Source organism: Strigops habroptila, chromosome 4, assembly GCF_004027225.2.
Source record: "Strigops habroptila isolate Jane chromosome 4, bStrHab1.2.pri, whole genome shotgun sequence".
In the NCBI taxonomy this organism is placed as follows: Eukaryota; Metazoa; Chordata; class Aves; order Psittaciformes; family Psittacidae; genus Strigops; species Strigops habroptila.
In genome coordinates this window covers 46,466,311-46,488,230 of record NC_046358.1, presented here as the reverse complement: position 1 = coordinate 46,488,230, position 21,920 = coordinate 46,466,311, and the positions used below count along the sequence as shown (strand labels likewise).

At 36.2% G+C, this 21,920-nt stretch overlaps 1 protein-coding gene across 17 annotated transcripts in view; it reads right to left on the bottom strand.

Moving 5' to 3' along the window:
* The window catches only part of GPHN (gephyrin), a 312,212-nt gene that overhangs the window by 8,088 nt on the left and 282,204 nt on the right, over positions 1 to 21,920 (bottom strand). For 10 of the 17 annotated variants that reach the window (XM_030481574.1, XM_032919854.1, XM_032919855.1 and 7 more), the window contains 3 exons: positions 20,291 to 20,412; positions 2,248 to 2,335; positions 148 to 221 (listed from right to left, as the gene is read on the bottom strand). In XM_030481574.1, the coding sequence (XP_030337434.1) occupies positions 148 to 221; positions 2,248 to 2,335; positions 20,291 to 20,412 (284 nt within the window). Of the gene's footprint in view, positions 1 to 147; positions 222 to 2,247; positions 2,336 to 11,893; positions 11,966 to 20,290; positions 20,413 to 21,920 lie in introns of all 17 variants that reach the window. The other 7 variants (XM_030481561.1, XM_030481563.1, XM_030481562.1 and 4 more) reach the window with 1 other exon arrangement.

Sequence of the window (21,920 nt, the reverse complement as noted above, 5' to 3'; positions counted from 1 at the left end):
TGATGAATAATCTGAACAGGACTGATTTTGCTTCTTTTCCCATATATATAGTATATTTGGAAAACTGAAATCTACTGAAGAACTTCTACAGGATATTTGGCCCACTATAGCCCCCATCTATGCTGCCTAAGTTGAAAGGTTTCTTACCCTGGTTTCATAAAAACTCTGCCAAAGTGAATCTGTGCGTGAAGATCAATATCCAGCACCTGTTTAAGATAGTCCTGTTCAAATTCAAAAGAGAAAATCAATTAAGTAACATCAAAGTGGCTTACATCATCTAAGCATTCAAAGCAATTAATTAATATCAAGTGAAGATGAAAGACTTTTCATATCCTGAAAGTGCTACAGTCCAGTGGGGAATTTCCAGTATTTGAAAAAAGTATTTTCAAAAAGAAGTGGTGAAGAACAGACTTAGTTTAGGTGCCATCCTGACTCCACGAGGACATAGTAATGCATTTACTTAAACGTCAGCAGCAGCATCAGAATCTTAGAGGACCCCACAAATACCTACTACTAAAACATTCTCTATGTCAAAGATGGAAAAAACCTGTATGGTTCAAAGTTAAGACTTAAAATCATCAAGTTATTTAACTTTTGCCATGGAAGCTATCTAGCAGTAGATTTAAAAATCTCCTAGTACTTCTGAAATCAATACTGTACTGTAGAAATCATAGTTTTCCAGGATACTGTAATTACTGCAATTTCTTGGGGACATGGTCTAATTCACAGTGGCTGGGGTTAACAGTCCTTAGAAAGGAAAAACTGTGGGTAGCTTGTGCGTTAAAGTTAAATGATTTTGCATAAATACAATTGATCCAGTTATTAAACCAAATTGAATTACTTGTTTAGTCTTTCTTGAAAATTGCTGTGTTTCAAGATGTAGTACCCTGTCTGTTGTGTTTAGTGAGATTGAAGACAAAGGACATAACAGACATCTATGGAGAAAGATTATTGTAGCAGTAAATGTGAAGCTCCCTTGCAGTTTTCCCATCTTTCTCTCTCTTATTTTTTTCTTTTGGGTGTGTGTTCAAATACTTAGAAAGCAGCAACTTTTTTCAGCCAGGCATGAATTCTAAATAATTTTTTACTTTCTATTTACTTTCTGGATGTTCACAGTTATTTCATTAAAACTGCTGAAAGCTCAGTATCAGAGGGGTAACCATCAGGGGAATATAGTCTATGACTTCATGCTGTTGCCTCAGATTCAGGCTTGGGAAAAATTAGCCAGAAGGCATGAACACCTGTAAGACCATCCACCAGTCCAGTCACCTCCAAGTGTTCCTGTCTCTGCACTATGTTGCCACGTTACCAATTTAACAATGAGCACTTGTCCTTGATTATTTTTCTAAGACTACTGAGGACAATGATGGGATTGAAAGTAATTGACACTGGTTTAACTAGTTATCCATTTTCATGATGTATCCAACAATATGATTTCTACTCAGAAAAGTGACAAAACCAGCACTCATGTTTGCCATCTCCTAATGACTGTCTTTAGTATCTGATATTATAAAAGGAGAGATGTTTCTTTTACCTGCCAAACTCACAGATTCAGCCTGGGATCAAAAAGTAATCTGAGTTTTCCTTGAGTCATGATTAATAAATGTCCTGAAGGTTCATCTACGCCCCACCAGCATCTGTGTATCCCTATTTTCTTTGATGGTTTTGGCACAGGGATTACCAACAGGAACTCAATCAACAATTCTGTTAATGATTCAAAAGGCAAATATATCAGCTCACTGTGTCTCGTATGTATTGCCTCTGTAGGACTATCAGGCGCAAAATGTGATAAAACTATTTTTGTAACAGATACAGCTTTGGCATATTCAGGAGACAGATCTGCTGAGCAAGAACGGGCTATTTATATACTCAGGTTGCTTTTCAAAGTGCTTTCAAAATAGCTTTATTCTATCTACTTTCACCTGCTCTAAGATTAAAAAGAAGTCTGTTGCCTTCATGTGCTATTAACCAAACACCTTCCTCATCATAACTATATAAATCATTCCTTAAATAAAAACACATTTGCAAATCAAGAACTAAAATCTTCCCTGTTGTACAGTAATAGGAACAAAGGGAATGAGGATAGCACTGAAGACTATTTTCTTAATTAGTTCACATTTAAGCATTCCAAAAAAAGTAAGATCCCTTTTAAAATAAACATTAATACAAACGTAGAAGCTCTGACGACAGACTCTGGCTTGAAATTCTTACATATATTGTAGGAAGTCATACTTAAATTTAGCATACCTTTTCCCCCATAGATACACCTCCTGATGTAATGATGACATCAGCACGGCTGATACCCTCATTCAGTGCATTCAGTAAATCATCTGGGCTACAGAAAAGAACAGGCAAGTGGATTAGTGGCATGGAACTAGTACGAGTTGTAGTGTAAGCAAGTGTCTGTGTGCACACATACAGATGTATACACACACACTATTTTAAGAAAGAGATACAACTCTTGGCTAATATAAGATCTTTTCCTTTTTAAGACTCCACCCTGCTCTACTCCATACAGTCTCATTAAGTGAACACCACACCGTTTGGCACCTTTCTGTCTAAAAGCTTTGCAACAGGAACATTGGGATACTTCAGGCTGGGATTGAAGAACACTAACACACGTGTATAAAAGTATGTAATTTGCACAGTAGGCAGCAATACAAACTATGATTTAGATGAACTGACAGGCCTATATAAAGGGACCTGACATATGAAAATTACTGCCCACCAAGCAGGCTGCAGTACTACCTGTCTAGCTTATTTCATGCGTGCAAAACTAGGGGTAAGGCTCCACTTCAAACTTTCATTAGTGAAAAGTGGGAATAAATCCTTTGCCTGTCTTCTCCATTAGAGGGCTCTGCAGCAAAGCCAGCTGTACATTCACTTCATCTTGAAAAAACACAATCCATCCTGTTCAAATGTCTATCTAACTTCCCGAGAAACTGTAAGGGGACATGTAGTGTTCCTCCACACAAAGAGTACAACTGCAAAGGTGAACGATAGAAGCTGAGTGTATTTCAGTTTTGGTGTCTTAACTAATTTCTTTTTAGATTCTTTTTTTTTTTGAGATCTAAACTAGTGGGGAAACTCAGTAATACAGCTTACATAAGACCAAAGGAACTCAAAAGAATTTTCAATATATTAAATACATACTGTAACATTTGTGAACTGACCAGAAGCTGACCAGTTGCTATGACTGTATGTAATGTTCCTTCAACAGTATGTTTTTATTTCAATGATTCTCAAAGTTTTTCATGGAAGGCTGTTCCTTCTTAGAATGCTAGTGACTGTATAAAGGACTTCACCTAGAATACAACACCTCAGTTAAATGCCACACTACAATTACAAAATACCATTATGGGTTATCAAGGCTTTGCAGGCTGCAGGTGGCATGTGGGCTGTCCTTTAGGAGCTTTGGCTACATTTCAATAAAAGAGAATCACTGCAGTTATTTTGGGGTTTGAGCTGGAAACAGGAAAATTAGAAATACTGGGCAAATCCTGGTTGACCTTTCAGAGACTAACAGAAATGGTGTATTTCAAAAGGTCTCAGAAAGAAAACTCCTTTCCTCTGAGCATCCTGTCTTTGCCCATGGTTTATTGAAATCAAAGCAGCAGTTAGCATTATGTGGTGCTGTGCACACTATGATTTATGTCACACGAGAAAGACTTTGCTCCCTCACTGAGCAGACATCGCAAGTGCATGCAACCCTGCACACCCCTCACCTCCTCACCAGAGAGCCCTCACATGTCCTCTAACCTGGTCATGCCTTACAGGCAGAAAGACTCAAGACCCTTTCTCCACCATGTCCAGTGACTGATGCAGCATCTTCTTTGGTATGACAGTGCGGTTATCCTGGAAAACTTTTCTATTTATGTTTGGTTACATCCACTGTTTAGGGTCATATTTCTTTGTAAGAGGTAGGCAACAAACTACAGCAGAAAGAAGGTCAGATTGCTGGTGCCACAGAGCAGGCTATAATCAATAGATAGAATTATACCCTACCATTTTTTAAAACGAAATGGTGGTTTCAGGTATTGTGGCATGCCTCCACAACTTTTGCTTAGTGTACTGGGTATCTTGGATACTCTAAATGGCCTATTATGAATGGCTGAATTCTGTTTTCTTTGGGAGAAATACAGAACATATGGATTCGAACAAAAACCATCTCCTTTGTTCTTCAGGAAACAGACATTTTTTCAGCTGCCCCTTCTGAAATCTCAGGATCATTTTATCCAAAATCCAGTGCAAGTCTTCACTAACTGGTGAAGGCAAGAGGAAAGAAGCAAGTCTGTTGTTGGCTACTGTCAGTATCTTCTTCAGAACCAACTGTTTCATATTCATTGTCTAATTAATAATCTGTATGTAACAAGATACTGCTTAAGATAATTATAGAGTTTTTAATAGCAAAAGTCTCTCAAGATCTAAGCATTCCTTAATCCTTGCCAACGAGGACTGGAGTGCAGACTGGAATGCAACAAGGAATACATGTTCTTTACACAGGTTGATAAGGTCTTCCTGAAGCTCGATGACAGTCAGACACACTACTATTACTAAACTAAGACTGCTTTCAGTGTATTTTTCTCATTAGGTTGTGATGCAGCTGAGGACCTTTCTGGAGCTTGCTTCAGGCTGTTTCATTTTATCTTGCTTTAATATTTGAGAGTTATCCCTAGGTAGCAAGACCACCTGTCTGAGAACATCCTAAGTCTGAATTATGAAGTGTGCTTGTTTTTGACTGTGGTTTGAGAATAATGTAAAGAACAGTGAAAAGCAGTCAACTCTATATTTAACTGTTGTTAAACAGAATGGAAGTTCTCCTACTTACATACCAAATATATGTATGTGTGTATATATATAAAATTACTTAACAAAGGAAAAAAACCAAACAAACCCAAAATAAGCCCAAACTCAAACCAGGTGAGAACTCAATTCACACCTTTGTTTATGAGGGTAGCATATCACTGGAGTAGTTCATCATACTTTTTTTTTTTTATTACATGTAATGTAAAACGTTGAAATTAGTGGAGCCGGTGCATTTTTTTTTAGCATTTCCAGTCGAGTGACCTCTATAATATGTCCCTTTCTTTACCATCTGGTTATGCAAGACATTTAAAAATTCTACCTCTAAAACTTTATTCAACCAATAGCACTCTCTATCATCTTCAGATAGTTGCAAAATGCACTGAATCCTTCCAAAATCAAAGATAGAAATTTTATTGTAATAAATGGAATTATTATGCTAGCTTGTTTTTTATTCTGAAGAAAGAAGACATTTACAGAATTCTCTCCCTTGCCTTTGCAGAAGGTTTCTCTCTTTCTAACTCATTGGGCACATTTCTTTTTGTCACTCAGGTCTGTCTAACTTTCTATGCTACTTGAGTCTGGCAGTTCCATGACTTGGCAATTAACACAAAACACTCCTTACAGGAGTCACCTGCTGTAATCTTCAATCAACACTTCAATCAACTGCAGCGAACATTTTCCTTGCCTTTAGTCGAATTAATACAGAGAGTTATCATTCAAATGTCTATTAAAACATATTTGATATAATCAGATATGAAGATGCTACTTCTCGTTTAATTTGTTGTATAGCAATGAGCAGCTTCTCCTTTGGATTGTCATGGAAAAAGAATAAAGTGAAGACAATTAACTTATGAAAGAATAGACAAAATAACTTTGGCATCTGAGCATAAGAGGAAAAGATTGTTCAAAAAAGCCTGTGACAAATCACCACGAAGCTGAGAAATAACACTCACTGAGCAGGTACAAATCAGGAACTATGTTCTGGCCACTGCCAGGGACAGGATACAGGATTAGCTAGACTAATGGTCTAATTTAGTATGATAAATGCTTTAAAATGTCTTGTGAAGGTGCCACTCTTGGATTTTTTTCCTTCCGGGACAGAACTGTAACATGTCCTCAAATATAATGGTGAATACCTGAATCAATGTAAAGTAGATTTTGATGGGAAGTCTCATTTCCAGATGGCAAAACTGTTCTGTTTCATTTGGTGATTTTCAAAGTCAGAGTGACACTGTGCACAAGAAGGGAGTGTGCTTTTCTAACCTGCTGAAATTGATGGCAAAAATTACATTCCCTGTATGTTGCACATCACAACCCAGCATCTTCTGTAAATACAACTAAGAAAAGTTGTTCTAGAACAATTACTCACAGTTTACGAAACTATTCATATAGGTAAGAAAGCACAAATCCAACCTTTTTATCAACAGTAGAAATCCCCATCTACAGCAGATTGTGTCTGTACAAATATTATATGTATTGTACATATATTTTTGAAACTGCAGACATAATACTTTGCATAAAGAAACCATGTACTTTTAAGTATACCTTTATATTACATGCTAATTTTGTCAATCTGATAAACAGAGTATCGACGTCACTGCCTCAATGTCCTGACCCTTTTTATACGGAACAGAACAGAATAAGCAGTACGATCTGAAAATTAGTTGGAGGGTGTCTGCTGTATAGTGGCAGCAGGATGTATAGAATCCAATAAGCAGATGCATAACATTGCAGTTGACATGCCACTTGATTTCATTTATTTGAAGAGAGGGCTTGCAGGCTGGCAGTATACCAGAATAGGAACGCTTTCTGGATTCATGCAGAATTCTGATTATCAAAGCTAGTTTGTGGAAAACTGTTACAGAGCACTTGATTACTAAGCTGTCTTTGAACTGAAAAGATATGCAGGAGCTTAAGAGCTTGAACAAGAAAATTATGCAAGCCTCATTAAAACAGACATCAGCCACGTAGGAGATTTTTTTCTTTATCTATCTCCCTCTAAAGAAATAGCTACAGTACAGCCAAGAATTCTCAATGTTTTAAGTGCCATTCTGAAGTACCCTAAATTACAGTGTAATTTTCTCTTTCAAATAGAAATCAACATCTGTTAATTCACTTCTGTTGATCCTATTGTGTGCTTCACTGTCATTAATTATAAATCTGTCAGCCTTTTCAGTGATACAACCCTTAACACCAGCAGTTTGATACATGCAATTAAACTGCTCAGTGTTATAATTTAATTTAGAAAACAAGTAACAACAAATGGTGATCTGCATCACCTACCACTTTGAAGTAAAATGAGTTATCCCTGTAAATTCGAACCGGAACATTCAGTTAGGACTGACTTACCAAGCCACTGTCAAAGTACAAAATCCACAGTTCACTACTAATTTCCAGGACCATTTCCACCAAGTTCTTTGCCACAGTAGTCTCATTCATTCAAATTAACCTCATTACCTGACAGTCATTTCCAGTCCTGGTTGTTCATTGCCGTATACAGCTATTACTGTTGGGTGGTTAATAGAAACACTTGTGATTATTGTACTCTGGCTTTTATAAATCTAGGTCTTCTGGAAACCCATACCTGCAAAATTTGTGCATGCAAACCACCACAGTTAGTCCCTTAAACCTGAGTGCTTTATGGATATATTGGACACAGATACATAAAGATGTGCATGCACTATAATGCACCAGAGGCATGCAGAAGTGTCTATCGTGAGTACAAAAGCAGAGCTCAGTAACCTTTCTTGCCTACTGTTTTACTTTATTTGGAAGCATCTCCAGTATTTCAGTTATATGCTGAAATAATGATCCCTTCAGACATGATTTTGCACAGATTCAGCAGAGCTACAGGTTCCTGGACGCACAGTGAAAACTGAAGTGCTAGCAGTGATCCTACATCACACACTAAAGACCAAAGGAGACCAGCTGCTCCTCTAAACTACAGCAGTTGACTGCAAACTTCAAAAGGCTACGTGCTGTCTGTAGGTACCCTGAACTTAGCACATTCTGGCTATGCCCACACAAAGTGGGAACAGTGGTTAGTGCTAATTTTGCATCTTATGAGGTCTTTTTTCTGCTAAACAGATTTCCTAGAAAAGGATATATAACTAAGGTACAAAGACCTGCTAGGAATTCCTCTTGTGTGCAAAGATCCCAATCAAGCTTCTAGTTCCACATCAGAAAAAAACAGAAGAAACACCTCCAAAACAACAAAGACTTTACCAAAGTAAAACTTTCATTAAAAAAACCCCAAACAACCAAAACCAAAGAGACTGTACTTATTGTACTCAGAGATCTCGACAAGCTCAATGACATTTCTGTTTGAGGAAACATGGGATATGGATTTGATCCTTTATGATAAACTCTCATTTTTCTTGTGCTCATCCAGTTGAAGTGAGAGATTTCAAAGTGAATGGAAGAATGCAGCTAGGCATAAAGACAAAGCCTGTCACACACTTCTCACCTCAAGGCCAACAGGAATATTTTGCATATCAGTAATTTGCAGGATGCAGAATAGTGAATAGATGCCATATTAGGTTTAGCCAGCTAAACCCTGTCTTCTGTAGAATGTAATATTGAATGTAATTTGATGAATGTATTTCAATGTATTTCAATGCATGTAATTTACTGAATAAATATTTGAATGTAATAGGAATTCTGTGTTTTGACTAGTCTGGTTTTCTAAGGCAGAAGAAGATCTGATTTTGATGATGTATGTAGGAACATATGGGCAATCTTCTGAAACTGTATTTGTTTCAAAATTCTCCAGTGTATTTCATCATGTTCTTATAATATTTCTTCCTTCTACCTTCTGTGGTATTTCCCTGGATCACTTTGAACAGATGCAGTATGTTTTCCCTAAGAATATAGGCCAGCTTGTGAGGAAAGCTGGAATAATTACAGCAGCTTTTGGCTTGTCCAACATGACTATGGAAGTTTTGTCTATCTGATAACAACATAAAATAATCTGTCTTTGCTACTTTTTGCTGGTCCTTTTATTGCTGCTGCTGCAAGTAAGAATGCTATTTTGCAGAGTATTCTTTTTTACGTTACATTTATGAACTCAAAGAGACTTTGATCAGAGGTCTTCAACTCCTGCTGAAGTTACCATGAGATCTGCCTAATGCCTTCAGCTTTTCCTCTGTCTCTGTATCTTGATGACAACATATTTTACTCCACTGTTTTCATGAACTATTTCAGAAGACTTCCACTCATATATATGCCAGAATGACAAAAGAGCATAAAGGTCAGAAAAAGAGATAGCCATGGTAGTTCCACAGGAAAAGGTCCCATGTTGTAGAAGCCATGTGCTTCTGCAGTATGGAACATTCCTACATGAAGGAATTATATTGTTGATGGTTGGGTCCTGAACTGCATTCTTGTCTGCTGCTTGTGTACATGCATCTGCAAGCATTTGCTTGTGAATTGTAATTACTATTTTTTTCATAAATGCTGAAAGAACAGGACCAAAGCTTTGATAATTCAGGTGCCGTGCCATTATATTAAGCCCTGAATGTAAGAAAAAGCCTGAGAACAGCTGGTTGCATTAACTAATACTTTATCCCTGAAAAGTTTACTGGCTTGGGACAATGAATCCTATCCCAGTACTTCCCAGAAGTCTATTAGTTTTTCCGAGAAGTTGGATGGTATTTCACTGATAAAGATCATTGCTTCTGTTTTATCTTCCTTCTTATGAAAGAGGTGAATCTACATGGATTCACTGAAAAGTCTTCACTTTTGGAGTGAAAAATATTCAACAGTTGTAGCTGGGTTGAAATTATATAACATATATATATAGAATTTATCTAATATATATAACTTATTACAAAACTTATATACAACTTTTAACTTATATAACTTACATAACTTATTATATAACTTATGTATAATTGTGTGGTGAAGATTACACCACATAATACAGTAATCAATGCCTCAGTAATCAGACACTGCTCATCAGTAAAGATTTCAGGCCACTGGTGAGTCTGAAGAGTAAACATGGTTCTGCAGTTAGTTCTTTCAGAACACTCATAAAATATGAGGATTGGCTTATACTGACATATCTGAAAGTAAAATATTATGACTAATGTAATTAGTGACAATTGCTTATATATTGCAAATAGTATTACAAAGTCTGACATGCAGGGGCATGGTATTGTTATAATGGAATTTCTTACATTTTCATTTTGCTTTAGATTCAATTTTAAGTAAAAGTAAATTCTAAATAAATTTAAAGTGAATTTAAAGTAAATTCATCCCTTGTGTAAAGTGGTGTAACTGCTATTGAACTACAGTATGGATGTCTCTATGACAGGTAGAAATGCAGTCCCTAAAGGCAATGCGTTTTCTCTGTAAAGCTCCACCTTTTACAGAATCACAACTTAGTCACTTGGAAAAATGTCTGTCTCCAGAAGAAAAATGAGTTGGAAGCCACAGGTCAGAGACAATATAAAAAGGCCTTTAAAATTCCCTGTCACCAGCTATGTCTTAAACCAAATAGTTATTTTTTTATAAAATGTCAAATAAAATATGACATTGATTTTTGTTTACTAAAACATAGTACAAATTATCCAAGAAGAGTAAACTACAGTTTATTAGAAACAAGTGAAGAGAAGGAACTGAAAGAGAAACTTATTCTGTCTGGGACCAGCAAGTCAATTTTTTGACAGCTGTTTGTTAGTTGACAGAAGGAACTAGACCTTCATTTGTCTCTAGGATACTGGACTAAATTCCTTCAAGCACAAAGATGGGAGAAGAAGCATTTTCTTACTGCTCATGCTTTGGGTAGCAAGGTTTTATTCTAACGGCTGGGGTTTTTTTTGTTGATGCTTGCCCCAGCACTGCTTAGAAGAGCCAAAAGGCTCATTTAATGTGTCCTCTGGATTTAGGCTATTAGCAATGACATGTGACTTCTATGAGGTATTCCAAGTTGATCACCTGCTGATAGCTTTCAGCTTCTAAGCAAATTCTGATAAAGCAGACAGTCTATACTATGTTCTTCACATTCATCTAAAATGTTTTAAAGATGGCAGGTTCTTATAAGCTAACTGCAGTTCATTTTTTGAGGATGTGTAGTGTACAGCTTAAGATTCTAATGGGTTGATCTCTTTAGTCAATTTAATGAGGAAAACCTAAATTTATGACAACCTGGCTTCAGCATAAACAATCAATTGCTAAACCATTTTAGAAGGCTACGGATATAGCAGATTGATCCAGTAATGTGTACAGAAACTTGTTTTTCTAGTATGCAAAATGAAGTTAAGCTGTAATTCAATCCTCCAACCTTTTGTTATAAAAACAGGCCCATTAACCTCAGTGAGGATCCTCACATGACTGAAGTTTTTGGGTACTAGCCCGCCATAGGTTTTTCATTACTTTTCAGCCTATATTTAATTTCTACAAGAATCAAACTATAGAAACTATTTTTTCTGTTTGTTAATGGAGAAAATGACAGGTGGTATACTCTCCCCCTGTTATCACTCCTGTCCCTTTGGCCTGTCTGTGATAGGAGGTAAGTTCTGTAAATTAATCTATGTTATTAAGCCATCCTCCTAAATAAGATCTAACATACAATTGTACATGTATTTTGGTAAAAAAGTGTACTGGATAGTTTAGAGATTTCATGAGCAATCCAGTTAGCCTGCTTTAGAGATGATCAGCATGTTAATGGAAAAACAAATATGCAGGTATGACTGAAGAGTCTTAACAGGGATTTCCCTAGAGCTGTACTCCGCTACTACCTTCAAGCAGGTTTCTTCCTAATTTGCTGTATTTTTAAAAGGGAAAAGACTTGATGGATAAAGATATTTGCTGCTATTGGTGAGTAATGTAAACACTCTTGATGTTAACAGAACTTCAAGTTTACTAATGTTGTGGAGCCATGTACGTCTACAGTGCACTGGTGCATAAGAACTTAACTGACAAGGCAATGTTATTTAATGGACAGAATAAAAATACCATTTCCTTCTGTATGGCAACCACTTGTAGAATCTGTGCTCCAAGCTCTGCACTGACAGACACCTAGTCAAGCCTGCCTGTGAGCATGCATGTGTCTCAATGTCCCAAGTGTTTCAAAACCAGTGCTCACCAATCTGGTAGGCCTGTCTCCGCAGTGTTCTGGAAGCTCTGTGTCCCTTCTTCTTTAAAAACATCTGGCTTCCTGAGGGTAAAGGAAGCAGAAGGGGTATAATAAAGAGCTAGGGAAGGAGAAAGGCTCCTGTAGTGAAAGGGATGCTCTGTGCCCAGCTGTGTCCCCCTTAGTGGCTCTGAATATTCAAAATCATCCTGGGAAATGCTTCCTCTCTGCAAGACCAGCCAACAGAAACGACAGGGAGTGCATGGGAACACCTTTCTGTTATAGTTTGGACAGGCTTCTCACAAGGATGAAGAGTGAAGTTGTGGATGAATTTAGGCTCAACTGGACATGCCAACAATGCATAGTTCATCTTTCCTTGCAGAGTCTACGGAGAAACTTCTTTACTCTTGACTTCCAGGCAAAACAAAATGAAGTGTTAAACGCTGACATTTTGGAAGGAGGACCACAGATAATAATGGGAAAATACTTGGAGATGGGCCCTATTGAAACATTTTTACTCACACTTTCTAGCTTCTTACTCAGGAAAGGGTCTCAAGGCATATTAAATGTCACCTTCTTGACTACAAGGGGAATGGGCTGTATTTATCCTAATTTTATATCTCCATAGTCAGTAAAGATGCCACTTCATTCATGAAAAGCTTCATACTGAGCTACCCTGCTCCAAGAGACAGGATTAGAAAAAAATGTCCAAAATTGAGACAGTTACTGCTATCAGGACCTTATTTAAAATGATGTTTTGCTATGAATTTCTGTTTTATGAAGACAGCGTTTCCTTTTACACACACTTCTTCCAAGTCAGTTTCACTGGGAAGAAATAATCATTAAATAGCATCCTTTGTAACAGAAATATGAAATAAGCTGAAATCTGTCTCGATACTCTTAAATGTAGGACAAATAAACGTAAAATGTAAAATATCTTCATTAGAAACACAGATTTATAAATGTCTCTTAAAAAAACCCTAAAATAAGATGTTCAGGATTGAAATAGACCAGGTCATGAATTGTCATTGTGCAACTCTTGAGCCCTTTCTTCTTTTCAGAAGGCTGGACTGTTTGTTAACAGTAACAAACTCAACCTCTCTCCACAGTCCCCAGCCCAGGCTCAGTTCATTCTGCACACAGCAGCTGCTGTCTATCATTTAGATTGGACCAGATGATACTTGATGATACTTCAACCTTGCATTCTGTGATTCGATTCTGTGATCATTTCAAAGATCACTTCTGGGCACACAGAGATCTTGTCTGACTGAGGAATGTAAGGAGAAGAATGGGCCAGTGTGTCTGCACTATTCTTATAGTAGGACACTGCTACATGAAATCTAAAATCCTCTTTATCATCTTGTAAATCCATGCCTGGTTTCTCCTCATATGTCATCACAGAACTGGTATGCCAGATCAGATGCATACTAATGTTGTTTGGAAGTCATGGAAAAATGTAACAACTATTCAGGTTATAAGTTTCAGTGCCTATTTCTTTCTCATAGTTTTCCCAAGATACCTATTTCCTCAAATGGCTTCAGTCCCTCATTTGTTCTTCTATTCACTGCCAGAGAACAAAGTCAGTCTTTGTTTCTCAAAATAGGGTCATTATGTCAGGAAGTGACATACAAAAGTCTTTCAGATTTCATAAGTGATCCCAGATTCTGGTTTACTCATCAGCATTACAGACAGGAGCCTCAAAAATCAACAACTTTTTCCAGTAAGGTTCTAAATTCTAAAAGTACTCTGACTCTCAGAATATTTTTCTCCCAGAAGACAGACTGCAGCTACAGATGTTTCTAAACAACACAGTGAATTACACAGAGATAAGGAAATTAAAAGCATCTTGTTGAGAATTCCAGAAAGTTTTAAATTAATTTGAGCATCACATATTAAAATACCCAAAGCTCTGACTGGCACTCTATCTTTAAAGACCACAGTTGCTGTGTTATTTCTGCTGCTACTGGTCTTCTGAGTTTGTGCTTCTACTACATATTGTCCATTAATAGAACATGAAAATTAATTTAATTCCCTGAAGTAAGAGTTCAGAGATTATTTGTGACCAGAAGAAATAATTTTGATAATTCTATCCGATTTGGTATTTAATATAATCTGAGACCCTCCCTGAACTTGCTTCAGTTCGCGCTGTAGATCACATTGAAATAAATATCCAATCTTGCTTTGAAATGAGTTTCTATCAAAGCATTTAATATCGTTTCCTATAAACTAATTACTTTCACTGTTTACAGCCTGAAATCCTCTAACTGATATCAAGCCATTGCTGCTGAAATAGAAATTTTATTCAAAGTTTATTCTCCATGTGGCTCAGTATTACTGGAATGTAATCAGGTCACTATGTAAGATCTTTGTAGACCTGAACAGTCTGAGTTCTGATACTGTTGTAACATATGGTCCAACTTTCAACCACTTAAAAGATTTAATGGTTCTTCTCTGAATTCTGTAGAATTATTGTGTTCTTCTTCCTGGGAATACAAAGGTAAGATCAAAACCAACCTTCTAATTCTACAGGGGACTTAGCTCTTTATACATCTGCTAGTACTTATATTCAGCAGATTTCTTGCTATGATTTCAAATCTTCTCCTAAATCTTTACTTTTTAGGATATAGTCCTCTATCCTGTAAATTTTACTTACATTATTTAGTCTATATATATATATATAAAAAATCATACTTGGCTGTATTAATGATATACTAATAAAGTTTTCTAAGTGATTCATATTGCTTACACAGTGACCCATCTTCAACATTCACCACTTCTTTGACATTTCTGTATTTACTGCCTTTATTAGTTTAAATTATTTTCTTCTAGGGTATTACTAGTAAAATTTCAATCTTTAAAAATTTCTCAGTGACTTGGGAACCCAAATTCCTATATATGATCTAGATATAAAGGATGTTGAAAGTAGCTTAGGTGAACGATATTTTGGCTTCTAGAGGCTGAAGTTCTCTTCTAAACAGAACTTACGACTCCAAGAATTTTTTTTAAATGTTAACACATGCCTCAAAAATAGAGTAGTTTTTATTTCCCTCCAATAAGTACAGTTACAGATTCCCTCTGTTTTCAAATACAGGAAGATTTTCACAGTTTTCTGTCCTCTTTATTATTTGCTTTTTAGTGTCATGTTCTACTAATGTGATTCTATAAACGCTAATTCAGGAAGAAGTTCATGGTTGTGTTGAGGACAATTAGGAGAATGACACATTGTTGTGCATTAGCTTTGCACCTGTCACCTCTACAGCATAAAATTTTATTACCTGTCACACTATGTAGTTTCCTACTGGTACAGAAAATCCCCTGGGCCTTGCACTGGTCCCTTTCACAAGTTGTATTTTCCACCTCTGTTTTGACTCAGACATTTCTTTGTGTTTTCTGAATATGTGCATTAGATGAGATGACAACTTATCTGAAGTTGGCCCTAATGATTATCAAGAGTTGTGACAGATATTAAACATTTCTGCTTGAAAAGAAGAATATTTTTCTAGACAGGGCACAATGAAAGAGAAGACCTCCATGTCTGACTCACCTTCAAACTGTTACCCAGTGTCACTGGATTCATTAGGCTATGATCACATTTTATAACACCATCATTCTTTGAGCAGATCTGGAACTGAAGTCACTTTAGCAAAAACTAATATTGTGACATTTGATTTATAGCCTTTTCTCTGACAAGCCTTTTCTTGCAGTAATTTGTTAAATAATACAACTACTACTAAAAGTTCTGTTCACAGCATATTTGATCGTACCCAAGTTGGAGATTAAACTGGTGTTTGGAGAGGCTCGGATTCTGTGGCTGCATTCTGCCTATAACTCACTCATATGATAATACATGTCAAGTTGATATTGCATGAGAAATGTTAGTTAGAGCAGTTTCTCTGCTCTTCTGCCTCCAGTCCAGATGTGCCATCTGAATTATAATACTAGTAATTACATGCAACCCACACAGGTACACAAGACTTAAATCTCTTTTTGAATGCAAAACACAAAATTCAAGCAGACTAAATCCTTGAATCAGATCGTAGTATCTCTTCCAAAATATGGAAAGACTATTTGAAAGCCTGTATTTTAGGGATATCATACAACAATGCTGTCACAATAGCAAGGGTGATTTTTAATAAGTTTACCTGTCACTTAGGAGCTCTATTTTGTCAAACAATATTGTCAAACAATATGTGATAAGAGACGTATATAAATGAGAGACTAATCAATTTTAATGTGGAAAAGCTCTCATATGCTGCTGATTTTATAACTATTCTGATAAATTTTAAAGCAACTGAGCAGATAAAGATGCGAATTTCCTAAATTTTTCTCCTACAGGGAGAGAGATATTCTTTCTCTCTCTCCATTGTGTAATCACAGGCTCATAAATGAAAATGCATCTGGAATCAGCTAATGTTATACTTGTCTCAGAGAAGAACGATAAAGGAACTAGAAAATAGAGAAAAGAATGCAGAGAAGGGGAAAATGCACTCATGTAAACAAAGGTAAAACTAAAGGAAATTGAATTCATTACATATGTGATCAAAATTCTTTAGGAAGTTTAATAGAAGAGCCTCTCATAGAAGGAAAACTGTCAAAATGGAAGATGGCTTTTTAAAACAGAGGTCCATGCTGTAGCAGATTTTGCTAGGGCTAAAGTTTAGAGCTTTAAATAAACAGTGGATACAAAGAACAACACAAATGAAATAATCAGACACGAAAATATCCTGATAATTAAGTTAATGGTTCTACAGATCAGATCAGAGATGTAACTCTTGTTTTATCAACGTTTTCCAAAGAACCAAATAATTTCATAGACTACAAGCAAAGGAAATTAAATTAGAAGCCTTTCTAACTTGGTCTTGTTATACGAGACAACATTCAAAAGTACATTGGAATACCAGTTTTAACTGCCCAATTGTTTTTGCAATTTTTTGACAATTCATTCAGCTATTCACACAAAGATGAAAGACACAATAGTAAGAACAACATCAGAAGGGTTCTTCCTTTTTTTGTTTTCGCATTTGTTTTTTGGAGTAGTTTTAGAATTGAAGTATCTTCCATTTCTACTCAGAGATGTGTGCTTTTCAAACAGCTCACTTTTTATGTGCTAAGAACACAAATAGAGAAAATCTTGGCTTCTAGCCAGACGTAGCTTCAGCTATATCACATTTTCCAGGTTTGTTCTTTTTTCCTATTGCTTGCTTCTAGGATTTTAATTGTAGATCTTATCTATGTGTTTTGAACTTGCTGTTTTCATTTTGAATATTGACTAATGTATACAATTTATGAGAATGGAAACAAACAATGACAATCTCAGAAACTGTTAAAATGCTGGAAAAACAAAGAAATTGATTTCAATTGAAAATACAAATATTGGCTAAAGCGAGACTTGAGTGGCCAGTTCAAAATGTAACTTCACATATGATTAGTAAGCTAAGGTATTTTTAAAGTGTTCCTAACTACTCTGCAGACACTCACAGACATTCCACGTGCTTCCCCATCCTTTCATGTTCTCTGTTGGAATGTGTTTACATCTATCACAATTCCAGGCTATGAAGCAGCTGCACAAGCTATTTTCTTATCTAAACACCTGTGATTGATTCATACGCTGAACTGAAATATAGGAATACTTACCTCTAAGTTTGTCTCTGCAAGTACTACTCTAAAACACTTTGAGTATTAGCTCTGTAAATATGACTGACAGAATTTCCATGCTTGTTAAGAAATTTGACTGGTTACAGCAATAATACTGCTCAACTGCACTCCCTATTTTCTGCTTTCTCAAACTCTTATGGTACACAGCGACACTCCCAGTAAAATGAAGTAAAAATTTACTCAATTTAAACTGTATAAGCAAAAAGAAACAGGAAAAAAAAAAAAGAATGTAACACCCAAGTGTGAAATATGGCAATGAAGAAATACCTTACAGTGATACCTTCAAAGAAAAAATTACAAATTGTTAATTTTCCCTTCTGAGAAGTATTGTTTGCCAGTTATTTTTACTACATCTATTTTTACTACAGGTATTGCAGGCACATAAAATCTTTCTCTTTTTCACTCTTTAGATACATACTATACATACAAAATAAACTGCACATATACATGAGCACAAACACACACACATAATCTATGGTTTAATTCTAGTGAACCATGTAACAGATACTGAAGGCTTGTTCACCTTTTCTATAAACATGCTAACTAAAATGTCAAAATTGTACCCTTTGTAAGATCTTTCTGGTAAGTCTCTTGCATTTGTTCAACATTCGCTTAGTAGCTTTATTACACAATGAAATAATATCATACTTATTATCAACCTAATTGACATAATCAGATTTTCCTTTTGACTGAAACAGAATTGCAGATGTATTTGTTGTAAAGGAGACTGTGGTTGTTTAGCCTGGAGTAAAGAAGGCTCAGGGGAGACCTTATCACTATCTATAGTTACCTTCAGGAGGTTGTAGTGAGGGAGGTGTTGGTCTCTTTTCCCAAGTAGCAAGTGATATGATGAGAGGAAATGGCTTCAAATTGTGTGAGGGGAGTTTAGTTTGGATATTAGGAAAAATTTCTGCACTGAAAGGGTTTGTCAAGCATTGGAACAGGCTGCCCAGGGAAGTAGTTGAGTTGCCATCCCTGGAAATATTTTAAAGGCTCATAAACGTGGCACTTGGGGACATGGTTTAGTGGTGGACTTGGTAGTGCTCAGTTAACCATTGAACTCGATGATCTTTAAGTTCTTATCGAACCTAAATGATTCTATGATCCTATGACTCTAAAATTATTTGCTATTTATTACTGAAAGCCTTCAAGATTATTTATCTTCACAGACACTCCATGCCTAGGAGGTCACAGAAAAAATTCCTGAAGGCAATGGAACACAGTCGTATTTTTGCACAATGATCTTCAACTCTGGTTGACTTTATAGCAAATTTGAGACTATAACTATTTGGTTAGGACAAGGCCATAAAGAATAAACAATCTTTACATTCTCATGAACAGTCTCATGAGCTTAGACTCTGTTCTCATAAAATCACCACCTGAAACTAGAAATATCCATGGGCAGGAAGTTTTTGATATTTACTGCTATTTGCAATAACAATGGAGTTTTGCCAGGCCAGAGTAGCAATAAGGATGCCTGGATGCAGTCAGTGAAAGTATTCAGGAGGGTTTGCTTTCCCTGAGAACACAAAAACCGCTGTAATTGCTGTGTGTCACATTCCCTACATGAACACTTCAAATACAACTGCATGTCCTGGAGCCACCATTCAGCTTTGTTCACTATTGTAAAACCACTCAGCGGTTGGCCCATTCATGTATTTTCTGTCAAGCCAGTGATGTTTTGTATTGAATCCTGCACAAGGGAAGACTGGTTTTGAAATGAGCTGTTCCCTAGCAGTAACCTTGTCTCCCTGCTTGGGAATTTTGTCATCAATCAATGTGAAAAGTGGATGCTGAAATTCACTATTTCCCTTTTTTTTTTTTTTTTTTCCTTTCTGATCTGGCCTGACTTTTAATTACCTACAAGGAATACCCCTTTCCTCAAAGAGGTAGAGGGGAACTTGAACAACTCCCCATCAAACCAAGTCTGTCAGTTGGTTTGATACCCAAAATGAGAAACAAGAAAGCCTGTTCAAAGCCTTTGGGGCACAATAAATTGAGGAAATACATTATGCTGAGAAACTCGAGGCATGGATGACAGGCACTGCACAGCCTTACAAAGGACAAAAGACTGAACACTTCAATCACTTATCGTAGAGCTCTCGACAGGAGATGTTACTTTGCTACCACTTGGAAACAAGGAGCAATCACTGTCAGATGAACGGAAAGACTGATCATAGGTACTACTCTGTGGCAATCAAAGTAGAGACCATTAAAGGAAAAAAAATATTACTCTTTTAAATTCTTTGATATATTTCCGGAAATGTTGAGCAACATCCAGCGGTGGGGCCTTCCCTAAAAGACAGTTATTCATCATCTGACAAAATTTTGTACTCTAAATTAATTTTGTCATGGAAAATAAACCCTGAGAAGAACTCCTTCTCCCTTTACTGGATCAGAAAAAAGTATAGTTGCTGTAGAAATGTCTCCTTTTGCATTTTTAAGTACGGTGCTTGTAATGATAGTGCAGCAATAAATACAATTTGCACAGTAATAGATGTTTCAACAAACAGAAAGCAGAACAAGATAAACACCATTCAATAAAAAAATTATCAAATGATCCCTCTTAATATTAGAATAGACATTTATTTCTCTAATGAAAGGGGTAAAACATCTTCTTCAAGATGTACTCTGTCACAACACTGTCACACTTGCAACAAGTGACATTTTCTCTGTCATTTCTTTTTTCCACGGATGCCATAAAGTGCACCACATAAATATGAACTGACAACTTTACTAACATGTGGTACTTACTTATCCCCCACAATTCCCAAGTTGATTGTTGGATAGCCATGTTCTTGGATTGTAGCTAGGAGAGTTGAACGGTTACTGTCCCGAATTTTTCCTGGCAAGAGGTCATCTTCAGGATTCAGTAGCTATAAAACCAGAAACACTTTCAGTCAGTCTCCTTGCAATACTTTGCACAAGTAAGAATTTTCTTCTTCATATGGGACAGAATATTAGACACCTATAACAAAATATATACGTAAAGTGATTTAGTGAATTTAATTTAGTAAGATATATGCTTGTTTAGTCCAATCCTCCATGTTGCTTAGTTTGTTTCTATTGGTCCAAGCCTGCAAAATCTTCTTTCTTCTTGCTAGTACCTGGCTTCTAATCTCAAACATTAGAAATCAAACTACAAACTTTAAGTTTCCATGTTATTGTTTCTATTTAAATGCTTCTAAAGGAACCTCATTGATATTGATAACCAGATTTACAGGTATTAAAAGCAATTTTGAAGTTCCTTGTTTACTTACCAATAAAAATGTTTTTTAAATACAACAATCTGTATTGGAATAATAGACAGAAGCTTAAATATTGGTTCTTATACCAATTACTGAATTGGATTAAAATCTTTCTCTCAATATAGTATCATAGCAATTGCCTTACATGCGTCCTGTATTGTGGAAATTAAACTACAAAACATACATATGTAAACATGTTCTACATATAATAGGAATTTTTTTGTAGGACACAGAAGGACAACACAATATTGTCAGGAGGTAAATAACAATAAAAATGCCTATGTGAAAATTACAGCAATAGTAATAGGTAGTAAGGTCAGAATAACCAAAAGTGGAGCATGGCTACATTTTGATGCTTTGGCTAGCAGTCCTATTTCTGTGAAGATTTCCATAGGATGTTTAAGAAACCTACCATGTAGGGTTGGAACTAGACGATCTTAAGGTCCTTTCCAACCCTAACTATTATATGATTCTACGATCTTTTTTAACACAAGATACAAAAGAGAGTGCCCACATCAGTAATTGACCCTTTAATGACATGCAAGAATCATCAGTCATAGAGAAGATACTATTCAGAAAATCATCACCTGCTATCCTTGTAGCTCTTTGCATTTGTTCTTCAATTAGCAATATGTTTCCTGCACGACACATCCTATTTATGTTATGAAATCTGGAAAGATTCTGATCCAGCAAGGCTGGCCTCTGTCACCCACAGTACCCAGTAGTCACAAAGTAACCTTCACTAGGGTTGTGGAAGTTGTAAGGACACTGCCAGATGACAAAATGCAACGTATTAAAAGTGTCCAAAGTCTTTCAAAATTCAACCTATTCAAGCTGTATGGGAATACAGCTATTGGGTTTATGTTTGTGTCTGAATTTCAAAATGTTTGACTCACAAGAGAGTCAAAATTATAGGTCAAACTTCATGCCATCTTTAAACTTCAAACTGACTTTAACTCAACCCACAAGTTCTTTTGCTTTTGTTCTTCCTGTTCTCTCTCTGTCCTGCTGCTGGAAAGAATGAGTGCGCATAGTTGCTGGCCAGAGTCAACTCACACATATACAAAATTACTAAATTAAGTTAATCTTGAATCTGATTTTTCTGATGTAGTTAAAAGAAAGCAATTAGAAAGCTG